We start from the raw sequence: 19,161 nt of genomic DNA, 5'->3' as shown, positions 1-19,161 counted from the left end.
ATTTTTAAAAAATAAAAAAATACCACAATTCCACAGCATGTAAAGGCTTTGAAAACAAATCTGACACCAGGCTAACATCACTCACTTAATCTACTGCACTTTATTTAATAACCATTCTAAACATTTTAAAATAATAATAATAATTGAAAACATCTGTCACAATTTTCTGCTAAATTAAACGTAACAGTAAAGAAAGTCTACATTTATATCTAATTGTTTTTATGTGCTCTTTTTATTGTTTTGCTCTGACTTGAAGACTCATAAATACATGAATCCACTAAAGCACTAATAAATACATTACTACATAAACACAGTTGAATTTCATTTTCTAAAAAAAAAGAGCTACAGGTCCCTCACCTGCTATAATAACCTTTACTCCACCGTCATATCCACATTACACACACTCCCATTACACACCGCATATTATAAACAGCCCGTCTGTATGAATCCTCTCTTAATTATTATTTACACTGAAATGAATTATTAATTGAAAAGGCCAAAACAAAACAAAAACGAAATAGATTATTAATGCCAGTGTCCCCATAAATGTCAGACATAAATATTCACATAAATATTAATATTTAATGGAAACTTTTTTTTGTTATTTGTCCTGTGCATAGATAATTAAGCAGAAGAAATAAAAGACAAAATAAACCTAAATACTGATATTTTAAATGACCAATATTTGTATTTTCTCTTTAAATTAAGTTTAGATGTGATGTTACATTATCGTTTAACCTTAGCTAATTCTGACCCTGATTAAAAGAGTAAAGCCAATTATTAATACTGTTAATACTGTTTAGACAGACTGAAGACACTTTATTACCTGTTCAGCTGTAATAGAGCTTTATTTTTACTTATGCTTTATTAAAGCTGGGGCCTTTAGAAGGGCCAGATAATCATTTCATTTCAAATTTGGGGAGAGATGATTGTAACATCGTGGACAGACTGCCTTACTGTAAAGTGAGCTGTGCAGTATTTTTGTTATTAACATGTTAGTGAATAAATTAAAGTTCAGATTGGTTTAATAGTTCAAATTCATTTAAAATGATGAGTAAGATCTTTTGGATTGAGACGCAAAGCTGGTGTATGGAAAATTGAAAAATCGCGTTTTAGACTGTCTTACATTAATCATAAACTGGCAGCATGTTACAGGAAAATGAGCAAATCAATTAATTAGTTAATAAATAAAGGTATAATCAATTATTTTGCGTCCAATAATATCCTAGTTTTTAGGTAATCTCTTCTCCAGTCAGATGGACATTTTTGTAGTCACTATTAATACATTTTAATATGATATTAAATAATATCCATCCAATCTGTCCCATAACTGCCCCTAAAATCAAACCCGAGCATATTTTGGCCTCTGCCAACCTTGCTGCCCGGCTCTCGGTGTGGACTCCACGTTTAACAGTCAGGTCTGACTGATTTGGCTGGAATGAGCTTAAACACAGTCCTGCAGAGGCTGGTCATTTTGCTCTGGTCAGCACCACACCCTCACGGAGCTGCAGCTCCAGGAACAATCCAGAAAGAAAACCACACACACACACACACACACACACACACACACTCCCAGATCTAGCCTAAAACAATCGCAGCTTTGCATTTGGTTCAGCAAAACTTTAATACCAATGAACAGAGCATTTCTGAGCTCCCTTGCCTCTCCAAGTTCAGACTTAACACTCTTCCTGCCCACCATTTAAAGCTGACCACCTGCCACCCCGGCCAGCCTGACTGCTTCGGTACCAGGCTAGATTGCCACATTGTGTAACTTTTAAAAAAAGTGGGTCACGTGGACGCAGTGCCACTGAAACACAAACATTAACTTTGACTTTCGACCAACAACCAAAAACAGCCGAGCACTTGTGGTGAAATCCGGGCTCCACCTGACTCGACTTGACGGGACAGCACCACAACAAGTCCTGGTAATTTCTTTACACTGTAATTGTGCCCTTCAATGGGGTCCCGTTGGGATCTCGTAAATGGGAAAAGTGCCCACGTGCACGTACAAAGACCCTGCATCTAGCCTCATGAATTCACATCGGCGCTTACAGTTCGGTTTAATATCTTGATTATGGGCTAAACGCCATACACTGTATACACAACCCCCCCCCCCTCCTCCTCCTCCTCCTCCTCCTCCTCGCTCTCTCGTCACCCTCCCTCTCTCTCTCTCCCTCTCGCTCCCTCTCTCTCTCTCTCTGTGCCGCTGTGCCATGTTGTTGCCGGTGCATGGTTAATCCCCCTGCCGTCCGTGCTCCACTCCATGCCCGTCTTTAATTCCCCCTAAAGCCCCCCAGCTGCCCTCCTGCCTCCGCACTCCGCGCGACAGACCGCGAGCCGCTCGGGCTGATTAATAATTCACCGGCTCGCGCGGCTTTGCTCCGCACTGCTCTCTCTCTCTCTCTCCGTGTCTGTTATATCCCGGCCTCGCTCGCTCGCTCGCTCGCTCGCTCTCTCTCTCTCGACGCGGTGAGACCCGCTCCGCAGCGGCAGCGCGTCGCCGAGCCCGCCGCACTTTTTCCTTTTCAGCACGTTTTGAATTTTTCCAGCCGGCAAAGGAGAGGAAGGAGGGATGAAGACGAAGCACCGAACCACTTGAAGGGTCCCCGAGAGAGAGAGAGTGAGAGAGAGAGAGAGGGAGGGAGAAGGATAGAGAGACGCCGAGAAGCAGGGAGAAAAGTTGAGTCTCCAGGCTCGCGCAGGCGGCGACTAGAGCCCAGGCCGAGAAACACTTACCTCAGACTGGACTGAGAGACGAGCAGGGCCGGTACATACGCACACCCTGAAACGCTCCCTCTCTCACACACACACTCACTCACTCACTCACACACACACAGACGGGCACCGCGAACGAACAGCCCCGCCGGTTCGGAGAGAGTTTCTCGGCAGTCTTCTCGTACGGATATTTAAAACCGATATTTCGTTTTTTTTTTTTTTCAGATATTTTTTTGTTTTTGTTTTGTTAAAGAAAATGCTCGTCTTCTCTCGATAGAAAGCTGGTTTTGCTCGGCGGCGAAGAAAGAAAGAAAGAAAGAAAGAAAGAAAGAAGGAAAGTGAGCGCGCTCCCTCTCCTACACTTCTGTTTTTTTCCGGGGGTAAACTTTTTTTTCTGACGGAGGAAAATGGGTCTTTGAGACTGTTGGCACTCTTCCCCGCTCCACAATGGTACGTGCTGTGTGTAAATCAACAGTTTGTTATTTTCCTTCCATTTTCCTTCATGTTTTAAACAGGTTCGCGAGCAAGAAGAAGTCCAGACCGTTAATGTGACCGTTAGACTGTCGCTCGGCTGAGTGTGCGTTACGTTGCGTTAATGTTAACGTTAACCTTCACGAATTCTTGGCGAAAACGGGCTTTTACTTGCTCACAAACTCTGTGTAAAACACCACGAATTTTTTACAACTATTTTTTTCTGTCAGATTTAGGTAAATATCACGAAAAATGCTTTTCACTTGAACCCGAAAAAGGTTCGGCTTCTGGTTGATGCTGTTTAGCCGTTAGCATGCGGGGATTCCAGTTTATTTATTTGGGTGTCGGTTAACGTTAGCCTGTTTCTGGTGCGAAGGAAGCCTGTTTGTATCTTGGGGTTTTCAGCTCTTGTGTCAGTGCTGGCAGATGGCTGTCAATTCAGAGTTCAGCGCTGTCACTGCCTCCCGAGGCTGAGGTTAGGTTACCTGTACTAAGTTTGTCCACAGAGTTAGCTAGCTAACTGTTATCATCCCAGATTATTTGGTTGCAGCTGTTAGCCGCCCCCTTCCCCCTCAAAAAAAAAAGCTCCCCTGCCTTTTGCTTAAGTGTGTTCGTACTAATCCGCTCAAGCGTTAAACCAGAGGCTCGTTTTCCACTATGATTTATATCGCGTTAGTGCACTTGCTGTGTTGACTGCTGCCTCCTCATCCTCAGCACTATCCTCTGGGCTAATGTGCCTCACGCACTTGCCATTATTTGCACTGGGAGTGTGGCACATGGAGCCTGCCGTAGCTGAAAGGCCCTGGGTGCCAGTGACCGCCCACCTCTGCTCTGTCAAAAGGCAACAAAGCTGTGTGTGCTGGAGACTTTTTATTAAAGGGACAATGGCGCTGGGTGCCATTCATGTATTCAGACCTGTCAGTCCCAACGTTTCTGCAGCATGTCTGTCACACGCTGGGTTGCATTGATCTTTTTTTATTGAGGGTATTTATTAGCTCTTAAACACTTATGGAGAGCTGTGGCCACACAGACACACACACACACACACACACAAGTTTGTATTCTTGTTTTTGTGGGGTAATTGCCATAGTCGTTTTCCATTGCTTTATTTATGTAGGTAAATAATGCAATCAAAGACAAATGTATCGTCTCTCAGTTTAATATAAATGAAGGCATGTGTTATTTGGTTAAAATATCAGTTTTCACTTATGAAGACCACCCAAATGTGTGGTCAGCAGTAAATGTTTCCAAGTCATCTTTTTAGTCCTCGCAACGAGTGAAATACATGACCACACACTTGGCATAACTGCTTTTTTTTTTTGTTAAATCTGATGCCAGTGATGCACTCTATAGTAGTATTTAATTTCCACGCACTGTAGTTTGTGTAGTGTGGAAAATCAAATGAATGATGCCCAGGAATCATTTCCATTTAAAGAGAAAAGTCCTAAAATGTGGGATTTTGGTTTGTAGCTTTAAGCCCGTTTCTATTGATGCAAGATGTTTTTGTCTCTTATACAGAGCAAACAGTGATAAAAATCTTGTCTGCGCTCATCTTTTAAAAAGTTCCTTTGCGCAAGAGGAGTATCTCTGAGGAGGAGCATTTCTGCTCTTTCCAAGACTCCTGGGACTAATTGCGGCCTCCATGTTGAAATATCTGAAGAGGCGTCCAGATTTTGGAGGTCAGAGTTGAGCAGAGATTGTACAAAATTCTTTCATTTACAACCAAGTGAATTATGCTTTTACCAGTTAATACAAAATGTCAAATGGAAATGCCAGCGCTTCCCTGCCTTTAAGTCGTAATGACCTTGAACTGACAATGTGTCATTTGGCTCCTGATCTGTCTGGACTGATTGGATCGCCCACATTCGACTGGGTTTGCTGATGAGATCTAACCTTGAAGCTGCAGATGATTTCCAGGCGGGCCTGTGTATCCGCACATTAATATGGATAATTATTTGTTTACTTGCTTTTTAAAATGGCACTGGCCCAAATAGGCCACTCTTAAAGGAAGTGAGGGAATACATTCGATGCTCGGCTCCGCTTGGGATTAACGTCTTCCCTTTAAAAGCGAGGACTGAGCTGCCTTTAATTGCTTGTTTCCAAACAACAATCGAAGCTACAAACTTTTGATCGTTGAAAGCTGACAGCTATTGTAGTATTGGACGCGTGTCAGATTGAGCTTCGAGCTGGCACGGCCGTATATGCCGTCATCAAACAGCCTCGCTCTCGATTTGTATCTCCTCTGAATGTGTGAGAATAGCGTCTACTTATTATTCACTTTAATATGTGGATGCTACAGAAATGTGAAGCTGCCATCTGCATCTAAAACAGTGTTTCAGAGCTGCTTTGCAGTAGAAGAATATCCATTTTGAAGCACAGGAGTGTTATCAGTTGTTTGATCCTCCTTTTGTAATGCAATTAAGAGTCTGAGTAAAACGAATCAAATGTGTTCAATTCATAATGTGGCAGTGATACATTTCTACAGTATTTGGAGTTTAGCATAAATCTGTAAGAACTATAATAAACTTTTCGTTTTGCTCTAAGTATAAATAAAGGTAGTATGACAAGTAGAAGAGTTACATTCAACCCCCTATAGAAGCCTTCAGTGGGTGCTTCTTTAAAGAACCATGTACCTTATGAACCTACCATAATGTAGAGAGTTTACATATCAGTTAGATGTTTTTTTTTCTTCTCTAGAACCACACATGTATGTCCTTCAATAAAAGCAGTGGTGGTATATACAATGAAAAAGTATTGGGACACCTGCTCATTTAGTGTTTCTTCAGAAATCAAGGGTATTAAAAAGAGTTCATCCTGCTTTTGTTTGAGTAGCAGTCTCTACTGTGAAATGAAGGCTTTCAGCTACATGCATTGTTTTGGAGCATTGCTGTAAGAATTTGATTGCATTCAGTGACAAGAGTGTTAGTGAGGTCAGGATGTAGGATTACCACCCCACCTCATCCCAAAAGTATTCCAGAGAACACAGCTCCGCTGCTCCACAGTTCAATGCTGGGGGACTTCATACACCTCTAGCCCACACCTGGCATTAGGCATGGTTACAATATGTTCATGTTTATCGCTCCAGAGAGTCCTATAATATTGGCAGTACTTCCGTACAAGCACTTGACAAGCTGTGTGTGTGTACATTTGCACATTGGTTTCAGCAATGCGTGCAACATACAGTAGCTGAATGCATTCATTAGAAAGTCTGCAAACATTTAGGCATATAGTTCTTTACCTGGTTAAAAGGTCCCTCAAATACAAGTAAAAAACTCCTGTAGACGGTTCTTTTAAAAATAAGTCCTTTTAAAAGTAATTCTATGCCACAACAAAAAGAGGTACTGTTACGAGTCAAAGAACTACATTTGTTTAGAGTGTTGCTCTTACCTTTTGTTGGACCTGTGGTTGCAGGACAGTCACAGCATAAGGAGTAGTACTATAGACCTGTAAACGCCCCCTATAGTGCAGTACTGCATTACAGCACGCTCCTCAGAGCTGACCCAGTGTTCCTGGGCAGGAAACATTATTGGTCCTTAACCCTAAAGCCCTAAGGTCATAATCAGGTGCTTTAAAAGCCATCGTTATATTATTTGTTTGTACTTTCTGGTGCAGTTACCCCAGGGAAAACAAACAAAATAAACAAATAGCAGAACACAAATGAAATCTGGTTCCACAAAAGCTATTACACGTCCAATGGCATTTATTTATCCTGCATAATAACCCATGATAGGAAATTACCGTTACGTTAGGCCACAATGTCTATAAAGAAGGCAATTGTAGCAGCATCTACAGCTCCAACAGCTTTGCCAACAAACAATAAGCAGTCTCCTACCTACACCTCCCCCTTTCTTTTGCTATTATATCCCCCCTTCATTCGTTCCCCCCATCTCCAGAGATGCAGGTATGAAATATCACATTTTCCAGCGTTTTTCCCTGAAGTGGCCCTGGCAAACGTTCACACGGAGTACATTTCTCCTTTCATATATTTTTTCCCCCTGCCATTTTTAACAAACAAGTCCGTCTCCCCCCTTTGTCTTTGATGTGTTTGCCATATTAGCCAGGTTTGGAGAGAGTTAATGGGTATGTAGAGATCTCATGAATTCCCAGTCACCCACTGCAAATGTGCTATCTGCAAAGAAGGCAAGGGGAACGCAGCGGGTCGTTGATTTTTTTGCACTAATGGTGATGGTGATGGTTGTGGAGAAGCTGATGGGGGAGTTGAGGATGTTATGAGAGTACATTCCCAAGAAACATAGCAAATTGTTGTCAGGGAGGTGAAGAATTGCTTGCTGGTTGGTCCCAGATGTTGTCATATGGCAGGACCAGTTTAGTGAAGGAATCGCGACTAGTTGGGTGCTTTTTCAAAGTGTGTGCATGTTGTTATTTGTCCAGTGCCATGACTAAGTTCCTAGTGGCCGCCCCGCAAATTGACGTAAATTCAGTTTAATGTGAATCAGTGCATGTAAGAGAGTGAACATGCTGAACCAAGAAGAAGATCACTCACATCTCTAACAATTCTATAAACTTACGTCAATTGCTGTTCCAACTCCCATTGCGTCGTGTAACCTGAGACCTGAGGAGCAGGCTTAAGTATTTTCATCAGCCGCTCCTAATCATCGAGCTCTCTAAATACTCATTTAGGTCACCGGGCCTTTGAATACGCTTTTGTTGCTTCTAATGTGTTAATTAAGGGAGGGCATTCTTGCTCAGGGCTGGCCATATGGATTGGGCATATGCTGCATATATGTAGAAAAGGGTGGTATATATAATTGATACCGTGCTCCACAAAAATCTACCGAGAGGGAAAAGCAGGCCAGCGCTACAGGGAGCTACATCAAACAATCAGTGCAGACTCAAACAAATGATGCCCCTTTTAAGTGTGAAGGCAAATTAGAGAGAGAGAGAAAGAGAGAGAGAGAGAGAGAGTTGTTTACAATCTTTTAATCTAACTCTATGACTGTCCATTATCACTTATGGAAGATGGTCTTCAGAGCGGGCTGGTTTATCATAATGTGAATCTAAATCCACTAAATCCAGCCAAATGTGTGTGTTTTTTTTTAATAAACAATTTCAAGAGTTAATTAAATGAAAGTGCAGAAAAATGAAGCAATGTGCCAGCATGACCAATAGATATCTTGCAGCATGTGTACAACGTGCTCTGTTAAACGAACGGTTTGCCGAAATGTTCCACTTACCTCAAATAAAGTTGATTAGCATTGCTTCAAGCAGCAGAATCTAATCAGCATTATGGAAACACACTGCAAAAGCATTGTGCGACTGCCAAAAATGACGTGGTGTTATTATTGACACTGTAGCTTATATCGTTCATCTTCCAGAATGAAGTTAAAACTTGCAGTGGTGGTAGCATTCATAATCTGCATATAACTGTACACATTTTACCTTCAGATTGTGACTTCTTGTAATGTCTTGTGCAGAGCCAGTGTTCTCTGAATGCGCTAGTCCCTCTTGTAATTTTGATTTTACTAGTTTGATGGCAATACCATGACAAAGATACAAGGTAGTTAATCAGCAGCTGGATTAAAATATAGGTGTGCCTGCAGTGGCACTTACACTGCAAATACAATGATCAGCCATAACATTAATACCGTCTGCCTAAAATTGAGTAGGTCCCTCTTGTGCCGCCTCAACAGGTCTGTCCTTTTGAGGCCCTCTGATGACGTCCTGTGGCATTGGGCCGTTAGCCGCAGATCCTTTAAGTTATGAGATGCTCTATGGGTAGCATCAATGAGCCTTAGGTGCACATGGCCCTGTGACTGGTTCACAGGTGGTTCTTTTTCCTGAAGGTAGGTTCTATCCACTGCATACCGGGAACACCCCACAAAACCTGCCTGATGTTTCGGAGATGTTCTGACCCCTTATCAAATTCGCTCACAGTCCTTACATTTCACTACTTTTCTGCTTCACCTTTAAGAACTGTCAGTTCTGCTTAATATGTGCCACCCCTTGGCAGACGCCACTGTAGATGAAGGTAATCTTGAGTGGACCTGTGGACCTGTCAGCGCCTGTCAGTGGTGTTAATGTTATGGCTGATAAGTGTACATAAACAGACACGTTCATGGATAATGATTTATGCATGCAGTTTGCATCATGCTAATTGATTGAAAATTAGCTAGTCAGTAGTTCTTAGCTATGTGCAGTTTGCACTTTGGTGCAACAGTAAATAAGCAGTGTAAGAACTCCAACCTCCTATTGGATAATTAAGCACAGCTGAGGCCATTGGAATATTGTGCATTTTTCTTCAGATTGTTTCAGCGCTACGCACTGTAAGATGTGACGCAAATTTAAGGAGGATTGTGGGCCTCATCAGAAAACCTCTGGAATTAACCCGAAGGAAGTAACGGCTGAGCTTGGGGCTTTCGCTGCTGATCTCTAAGTCAAACTCTGATGGCTGAGATAGGAAAGAACACCCTGCTTCCCCATGAAAACAGCCATTTGTACACAAATGGCTTAGCTTCTTGGACTGGAGAACACCGCGATACACTTTAGTGTAACTGAGAAGTACTTCAACGTTATAATATACCAGTGCAGTTTAATCAGTTTAGCCTTCTAAGGCTTGTTTAGACATTCTGAGGTCTGTAAAGGGCTAGCAAGAGAGAAAGGGAAAGGCCATGTAACCGCTCATTGCTGTGGATATGAATAGCTTGTGTTGCAGCGACAGCTCGGTTAGCCAGTGTCTGGGACTTATTATAGTGCTGCGTGCGCGTGTGTGTATGTCTGTGCGCATGTCTGTTATTTTAATGTTGTGTGTATTTTTATACAAGTGTGTATGACAGGGAGCTAAACATTTTTAGATGGGCGTGCATCCTCGAGTTTGAATCAAGTGCTCTATTATCTGATGGGTTAAGTTGACAGTGATTTTACGGCCTTCGCTTAATCTGAGAGTTGTTTCGTTTCTTGGTCTTGTGTAATAAAACATGTCTGAGTGTGTGCCCAGAGACAGTTTTAGTGAAGGCTGCTAACCTGGGACAAGCTTTTCTTCTATACACTCTGATCATATAACAGTGACTCTGTGCAGGAAAGTCAGAAAGACTGGTCTGGGAACAGCGCTCCCACTCTTTTGTATCCTGAGATGCACTTTATGGCCATGGCTTTAAACTCCCTGCTTTGCTGTCTGATTTAACATTATTCCACTAATGACTAAAAGTGGGAAGGGGAGCTCATTCAGCCCCTCGGCCCCAGCCAGGCTCTTCCTCGGCATACAAATGAACTGGCATGAATGGGGTCGACACTCGGGCAAAACACAAACTACCTTGGCGGCCGTGCGGGGAGAAAGGGCCTGCTGTGTGAGCGCTGGGTGCCGAATAAGTCACGGCTATACTGGAAAGTCAGCAGGTGCGGACCAGGACCAGTCGGAATCTCTGGTCTGGCTGTGGGCGGCACACAGAGTGGTATTGAGGAGGTATTGGGGAACCCACTGAGACGGATCACAGAAGCCCACACAGCACCTGGGCCGTACAGCATAAAGCCTGCTTACACTGCGATGTCTCGTTAGCTGGGTGGCTCTATTTGGCCTGGCTGTTTAGTAAGGCTAGCACGCGACCACGTCGTGTAGAGAAATAATGCAGGGAGACGGCTTTGTTGCTAACTGCAGGATAATAACAGTAGAACCATGCTGTTAACATCTGCTTTTTAACAAGCATTTTTCATGGACAGACAAGTAAATATAAATATTGTTGCTGTCGTCGCAAAACCTCTTCATTGTGTTCATTTCATTTTTTACTTTGTTTAGGTTTATTTTTGCACACATTTCATGTTGACCAATAGAAACGGCCCAAATGAAATCTCATTACCTTATTGCTAATATATTCTTGTCTTATTTAAGACAAGAAAGGAGGTTCTGTCACGACAGTGACGCTATGGTGTTGTTTATGTTTATGTTAGATGCACTGCTGATTAAGAGAAGTTGAATTGATGGACCTGTTTGACTTTTATATTACATTTCAGGCCACCGAAACCTTTCTGGTGAACGAAGACCCGTCCAGAGGTCCTGGGATGCCAGAATGCTTTGTAGTGTCTGATTCCTACAGGGTATGCCTCATTATTACTATTATCCTTATTATTGCAATTGTTATTATCCTTATTGTTGTTATTATTGATTTGTTATTTGAGTCGGCAGTAATTACAGCGGCGGATAGTCCACTTTCATGCTCTTGATAATTGCACCACAATCATAATGTCATTCACAACTCTCTCTCCTCAGCTGCAAGCCATTACCATCATTATTTCCACGCACACACACACACACACACACACTTTGGGGGAAAGGAAAAAAAAAAAGAAAAGAAAAAGAAACCTCACAACTCTGCCGAAGCACTGCTCTCTCTCTCGTGGGAAGGAAAATTATAACGATAATGTGCAGCGCACTTGTATAAAATGAGAAAGACACAGAGGGAGGGAGAGAGCGAGAGAGGGAAGGAGAGGTGAGGGTTTGAAGACTAACATGCAGTTGAAGAAGAAGAAGGGGGGAAAAAAAGGTGCTCAGCTTTTAAAATTCCGCCCTGCAAGCTCATTTGGGTTTACAGCAATGGGAGTAAAATAAAATGGCCATAAAAACAGAAGGCCGGGATGAAGAGATGAAGGGAGGTAGGGCTGGAGAGTTGGAGGGACGGAGGGATGGCGCTGGGAGTCTGTGGATGACTGAAAATGGGTTTGTTAATGAGCTGGGAGCCGGTTTTCTACTCTTTGTTTCTTTTTGTTTCCAGCGCACGGCTTTTGCCAAGTTTCGCAGAGAAAATCTGGGTTGCTCCAGCATATCGAGTGTCTCGGGGTGCAGGGACTAGCTGAAATCGGAGGGAAGACGGGAAGGTGCCATTGGTGGGGAAGTAGGAGAGAGGGGCAGGGAAGGGAAATGGCCATATCTGGAGTTTTGCGCAGGTGTAATGTACTGAAAAGCTCAGACTAAGGAAGTCCTGATTCAGTGCTCAAATCTTTTGTCAATCTAGTGGCTCCTTTTAATGAAAACTCCCAGGACGATTGGCTCATTGTTCCCAGTTTAGCAGAAGCTTTCTAAGCTGCCAGGCGCTGAGTCACTGTGGTGCAGTTGTAGCCTAGTAGCTAATGCGTTAGCGCCCATAGCGTGAACCAACTCCAAGCTGCACATCCGTAATACAGAAGAGTTCAGAATAACTTAACGCCTTGCAGATGCCGAACTCAATATGCGGGCGGCTGCCCAGCTATCACAGCTTTTAGTGCACGGCAAACGTGTATTTTAGCCCTGTGAGAAAGATGGTGGCCCGCTCCTAATCTAGCCCCGGCATATGGTTCTGCCATGTGTTAGCTTCATCCACTCCGACCGCGAAATGCTGGGCTCATTTAAGGAGTGATGCTACACGATGCTACGCTAAAGTGTCGGGTGAGAGTTGTTCCTGAGTGTCAGGGAAATTTCCTTCCTTAATACCACTTAGTAAAACCCACAGCCTGGCTTAGTCCTTTTCCACAAAATGCAGATTGGACTTTAGAGGCAGCAAAGTAAATAGCAGGGTTTCCAGTTTAACATTTTGTGAATATTTAAGTGATGTTTTAAAGTAAAAATGAGGTAAACGTGCAAATTAATCAGCGCTTTCATCAACTCCTGTTTACTGCGCAAATTAATTAAGCGTACGCAGTGGGGGGATTCAGACTTTTATTAGCTCTCAGTAGAGCAGTATTGACAGGCCTCTGTCAGCTGTGCATGGCTGTAGTCCTAACAGTTCAGAGATGCCGGGCAGAGCGTGCAGCGGCCCATTTAACGAGGGCTGCAGTGACTGCCCCACTTCGTCGTTGTCCAGCAAACTGCTGCAAACTCCACCACCGCAAACAGCTTCACCTTTATTGATAAACCAACTTTTCCACCTCCTCCAAGTGTTGCAAACTTCATTTTGTGGTATTTAGCCATTGTTTCGAAATTCCACCTTTTCCATTCCAGAACTGCAGAAAAGAGGAGGATGGAAATCCCTTCATACACATTCTCCCACAGTCCTGCAGTGTGTTTAGAACTTCGAGATCAGTGCTCTACGATTAAAACAAATGCCCTATTTAGAGATACTTATATATGCAATCTCAAGGGTCATGCATGGTCACTCTGGCTGCCAGTGACCGCACACCAAAAGCGGCTCTCATTAAGTTACAGTATCTGCAGATGGTGTGGTTTGACCTGACCCCTTGTCACGCGGACACACACCACACAAACACGCGCACACACACACACACACACACAAACGCGAGCACGCACTCCTTGCTCTCCCTGATGCCGCTGACCGAGCGCTCCCTCCTTCACTCCCTCTCTCCCTTGGCTGTGTGCGGTAATTGGCCACACAGTGCCGTCTCCGCTCTTTGTTTCCCCTGCAGTGGCTTGCGGTGGTGCTGTGCAGGCAGCAGGCCTCATAAATCCTGAGGCCTCGGGTGTCAGCTCCAAAACTTCGGCTCTGCTTCCCCACAATGACTTCACCCCCACCAAGCCTTCCCACCCAGGCTCACACACAGTCCAGAACCTCGCTTTCTTTCTCTTTGCTGCCTGCTTTTGCTTCAACACACACAATTCCTATTCCTGCTGTGAGCGTTCAAGATGTGCCTTTCGGAATCGGCACTCGCAGGACTGTACGTGTATGTATTTGTGAGAGCGAGACAGCAGCTCTATCTGTCGATGTCTGACAAATGTTTGTCATCACTTAATAACTTCTGTGACTGTCATCTGTTGCGGTGCCTGAATAGCTTGCCTATTGCATAGACGTATTCACTGTAATCTTGAATCTTATCTGCAAAGTGGGATTTTTTTTACCCGCCCACCCCCACCCCCCACCCCCCCTCTCAAACACTGGGAGTACTGTTTCGCATATTATGTGTCGTGCGAGCACAGGCTGTGTTTGTAAAATGATCCCATTTGCCATTACAGACAGCTTGTACCGATACATTACAGCATGTTACATTGATGTGTACCATATTAACGCAATAAGCCATGAGAGGCCATGTTTAACCCCTTAAAACCAAGCGTATTACATCCTAATGCTTATTATTCAGTAACTACACTATTATTGTTATTCTTGAGTCATAGAACCTGGACCTCATGGTGTATCCTGGCCATTTAATTGTCATTTGGCATGACAAAAAGTGTGAAAATACAACAGGATGAAATAATCTGTTGTTTGACAAACAATTATATTTGATTAATATTAATAATTGCAATAAATTGTTATTTTAAGCAATGTAGTCCATTAACAGGAAGTAACATAATAATCCTTGAGCAGCAGAGTAGTATTTAATAGCTCGCATTATTAATACAGAATTTCATAGGTGCTGGTTTAGCTGGGTGGTGTCATGCATATGTCGAGTATTGTATCGAGTGCATATATCAAGTGTCTATCTGGCTTATAAAAAAGAGACCTGCACATATTTAATGAGAGGAACAAAACAGTATCATAATATCTGAAAAGAGTCAACAGTGTAAAAAATCAGTGTATTTAAATCTAATACTGAATTGTTTATACATCCCGTCAGTTGCTTCCGAGGGTCTCATGTGTGGAGTCCACTGTCAATCATCAGTTAATTCTGATTTGAAGCCTTTTGTGGTTATACTCTGTATAGTTAAGACTCCATTAGTCTTAGTATAGTTAAGTGTACCATTGAACACACATGCTTTTCTGGCATGCATACCCTAATATTTAAGTAAAAAATGGAAACATGCTCAATAGGGTTTTCAGGTTTCTGAACTGCTTATTGTTTAGTTGAGATTCATAAATATCACAGTTCTGCATGAGGACATGTCTACTTCATAATTCTTTATTTTTCTGTACAAATTAGAGCTGGTTTTGTTCCGTCTATAAATGTAGACACTTTCTCTACTACTAGATCTTAATGGTAGGAAACTCTTGGGAAACTGGGCCCTGTCTGTTAAATTAGAGCTCTGTAGATTATCAACATTTTTTTAGCACATAAAAGTTAAATACATACAATACATATAAACACATAAAATGAAATGAAATGGTCAGAATTCATCATGATTTCCAGCCCTAACTGTGAATTGTCAGTTCCAGCAGTCCATCAGATCCAAACATGCACTGTCACATCTGTATGTGGATGCTTTAGGCTGTGCACAGACCACACCCTTTAAAAATTGGTTTCACAGGGGTTCTTTAGGAAATGCCAGTGCTTATACAGAACCATTTTTTCAGGACACAATTTTTCCAAAAGCATTTTAGTGTTAAGCTCATCTCAGCCACTCAGCAGTCATGTTTGTGCTGAGCTGTTCAGCTGAGAGCTGAGATTCAGCTTTGGTTCTTTTTTTTCTTTTTTTTAAAGAACTATATTATATTACTATTTTTGGCCCACAAGTTAAATAAACTATACTATATAATATTTTTTCCCCTTCTCTTCTATTCAATGTGATTTTCTATCTCTCTCTCTCTCACACACACACACACGCCTGCTCGGCCAGCATTCACTATTTTGCTTCTCGACAACCTGGACTTGTGTTTCTTTCGGTGTGTGTGTGTGTGTGTGTATAGCTTAGCATCCTCAGGGTCAGCAGCGTTAAGACAGGCGCTCTCCGTGCTCCCCCTGAGCCTCAGAGCCGGGACGAGAGAGAGGAAGAGCAGTGGAGCCTGTGGCGGAGGGAGGGAGAGAAAGTTTTTTTTTTTTTCCCTCTTTCTCTCCTCCCTCCTCAAAAACTTTTTTTGTGGGAGCTTTCACTTCGAGCTAGGCGGGGTTAGCACTGCGAGCATGGAGGGAGTGAGCGAGTGAGCAAGCGAGCGAGCGCCCGAGAACAGCGAGAACAGCGAGCGACTGCAATGCAGCACCACAGCGACCTTCCATCCAACTCCAATAAGCTCTCCACTCCTCCCAGCTAAACCAGTAACCATGTACTCCCCGTACTGCTTGACACAGGTAAACCCAGCCGTTCCTTCACCGCTTCCGTTACACTTACAACTTTCAGCGCTTTTTTTTTTCTTACGTGCTTCTACACTCACACACACACTCGCTCGCTCACACACACACACACACTCACACACTCGCTCGCTCGCCACCGGTTGGCACTTTTAACGACTTGTGTTTGTGGCTCGTTTTCGCTCTTCTGCCGCTGTCCGGTTCAGCGGGAACTCAACTACTACTGTCCCCACCTTTCTCTCCCCCAGCTCACTTTCCCCCTCTCCGTCTTTCTCGGCTGCACATGGTTCAGAGGGGGAAAATGGCGCTTCGCTCGAATCTGTTTGATATAAAAGGAGGGAGAGGAGGCGGAGGAGGAGGAGGCAGAGCGCGGACACAGACTTTGGACTTGAGTTTTAGCAGTTGCGACTTCATTTTGACTTTTAACTTTTAACCAGTTTGTTTAACCACTGCACGGAGAGAGAGACATAGAGACAGAGAGAGAGAGAGAGAGAGAGAGAGAGAGAGAGAGAGAGACTGGTTCTGGAAAGTTCACACTTTAAACAAGCTCGTCTTTTTAACGACCGGTGAACTCTGGCAGTTTAGCGCGCGCGCCCGCTCTCTTAAACACTGAGAACTGAAAGTGTTTCATCATTTATTCATTTATTTATCGTCTTGAGCGAATGTCTTCCCCACTGTGGCGACCGTGGCCCGTCGTTTCCTCTATATTAGAGAGTGAAAGTTCAGTGTTGGGTCTGCGGCGGAGGCACTTAACGAGCATGTGAACTCGGCCAGTGCTCATCTGATCTGGAAGCGCCGCAGTTACGGGCTGAGTTATGAAGGACTCGGAGCTCAGTGTGTAAATGCACTGACTGACTACAGAAATGGGACTTTTCTAGGGGGTTCGGGGGGGGGGGGGGTCCAGACGCATATACGTGCAGAAGTACATATTCTGGGTGGTCCTAGAAAAAAAAAAAAGGTGTGTAATGTGTAGATCACTAACAATTCAACTTTTTTATGACTCACATTTTTCATATGCCAAAGGTATGTCCTTCCCTTCTGGCCCCTTTACACGAGGCCTGTTTTATACTTAGAATAGAAAACACTGCCCTGTTCATTTACCTGGGCCTCGCAGTTTTGCATTTAACACTGAATGCATTTGAAGCTTTTTTTTTTTGTTATTATCCACAGATTTATTTATACCGTGATGAAGGTATGTCCATTCTTATCCCTTGTTTTACCCTAGAAATGACATTTCTGGATTCATGTACTTACACAGACATGCTCTCTCGCAGTGACTTAAGCTCGCCTCACCGAACAGGCCGTATTTTACCTTATTATACAACTTTCAATGCAGTGGCCTGTAGGTGTGTAGTGTGTGCATTAACTAACTTTTTTTATGATCCACATTTTTTATAATGTGGCGGGGATATAGAGAAGCTACTACACAAGCGAATAGAACAGAAATACTTGACTTTTTTTGTTGAAAGATTTTTAGATTTATATATGTATATATTTAAATGTATATTTTTATACATATTTCTTTAAATGTACAGTTTTTAAGCTCATCCCACTGGACGTATTTCTTTCATTTTGATATAATAATTAATGCAGCCGCTTGCTTAACGTGCACATTATCCACATCTTAGTACTGTGTGCAGTGTGTCCGTTCTGTCCCTTTTCTGTCAGACCTGTTATACGTTTGAAACAGAAAATGCTGCTCAGTTCAAATTACGCAAGCCAGATATGCAGTCGCTCCATTCCTTAAGCTTGTCTCACCAGACAGTCTAGTATGCATTTTATTTTCATGTAACATTCAGTGCAGTTGCCTGTAGGTGTGTGTTCTGCACATACTATCAGTTACACTTTTTTCATGGTGCTTATTTTCCAAACTTTTATTATAGCAGTGTGTTCATTCTGTTTCCATTGCACACAGCTAATTATGCATTTAAGCAGGGCACAGTTGCTCTTTACCTTCCCAGATTGTCTCTTTTGACACTGCAGTTAAAACAGACAATACACGCAATTGTGTTCTCACTTTAAGGCGCTCATATCAAGTTCTTGCTTTAATTAAATTTAATGCAACAGATTGAATATTCTAAATACGAACTACTCTTATTTTCTGCCTTATTCATGCCTTTTTAATGATATTGGCGCAGCCACGCTTAATACATTCATGCAGTTTCAGTAAAAGGATTGTTTGTATTGTCTTGGTCCACTTGTTTAATAGAGTTGTTGTCCGCTTCGCACTCGACTGGCATGCTTTTGTGCGTTAAATCGTCACAGCTCTTTTACTTCTGTTGAATAGCGAATATGTTTGTTATTACAGCAGACTAATGTGTCAGATTTGTCATTTACACATCCCTCTCTTTGCAAATCCTGGCACAGTGTCATGTCCGTTTCCTACAAAAGAACTCTGATCAGGGCAAAAAAAAAAAGTGTAACTAATCTCCTGCGTGTTTTTTTTTCCAAACTCTCGCACACAATTTGTGTGTGCTTTTGGTTTTGTTTCAGCGAATGGCATGGTAGCTTTTCTAATACTCCGAGAGTAATCAGGAGTGTTCTTCAGTTTGACCGAGCAGTGTCTGTGTGTGTGTGTGGGGAAGGCAACGCGGCAGAGGTTTACACGCGGACAGACCACAAACTGTCTGTTTTTTCTGAGAACCGCCGCAGTTATCCAAACGCCTCCTCCTCGTGTCTTCCTTTTGCTTCTGTCTAGCACAAAGAAGCTCTCCCCTTCATCAACTTTTCTAAACTCACACTTTTCATGCACTCTGTCAGGACTCTCGCCGCCAAGAACACAGTTTACGTTCTTGTGTTTTTCCTGCCTGCCTCCAGTGCCTCTGTTTTGGTCGTGCCAGAGTGTAGCTCCTCAGCACACACATTATCGAAGTAGTAGTGGTAGTATTTATCTTGCCCAGCAAGTGAGTGACAAATAGTAGCCACCCTTCAGGACACACACACACAAACACGCACGGCCGTTTCCTGCAGTTTCACCGCACGGGTTCAGGCAGTCGTTCTGGGCGACGGCGGAACTGCTTATCCCTAGGCAACGACGGACAAGAAAGCTGGCAGAGTCCTTGTGATGTGTAATTCATTCCCGATTTTACAGTGGTT

At 43.1% G+C, this 19,161-nt stretch overlaps 1 protein-coding gene across 6 annotated transcripts in view; it reads left to right on the top strand.

The window, feature by feature from the left end:
* The first annotated feature begins 2,189 nt into the window (after nt 1–2,189).
* Nucleotides 2,190–19,161, top strand: part of nfixb (nuclear factor I/Xb) — a 153,694-nt gene continuing 136,722 nt past the window's right edge. For 2 of the 6 annotated variants that reach the window (XM_072694001.1, XM_072694000.1), the window contains exons 1-2: nt 2,190–3,165; nt 11,152–11,235. In XM_072694001.1, the coding sequence (XP_072550102.1) occupies nt 3,163–3,165; nt 11,152–11,235 (87 nt within the window). In that variant the 5' untranslated portion in view covers nt 2,190–3,162. Of the gene's footprint in view, nt 3,166–11,151; nt 11,236–15,660; nt 16,066–19,161 lie in introns of those variants that run through there. The other 4 variants (XM_072694008.1, XM_072694010.1, XM_072694005.1 and 1 more) reach the window with 4 other exon arrangements.

This window comes from Salminus brasiliensis, chromosome 12 (genome assembly GCF_030463535.1).
Source record: "Salminus brasiliensis chromosome 12, fSalBra1.hap2, whole genome shotgun sequence".
Lineage (NCBI taxonomy): Eukaryota > Metazoa > Chordata > Actinopteri > Characiformes > Bryconidae > Salminus > Salminus brasiliensis.
This window is presented reverse-complemented; position numbering and strand designations above follow the sequence as displayed.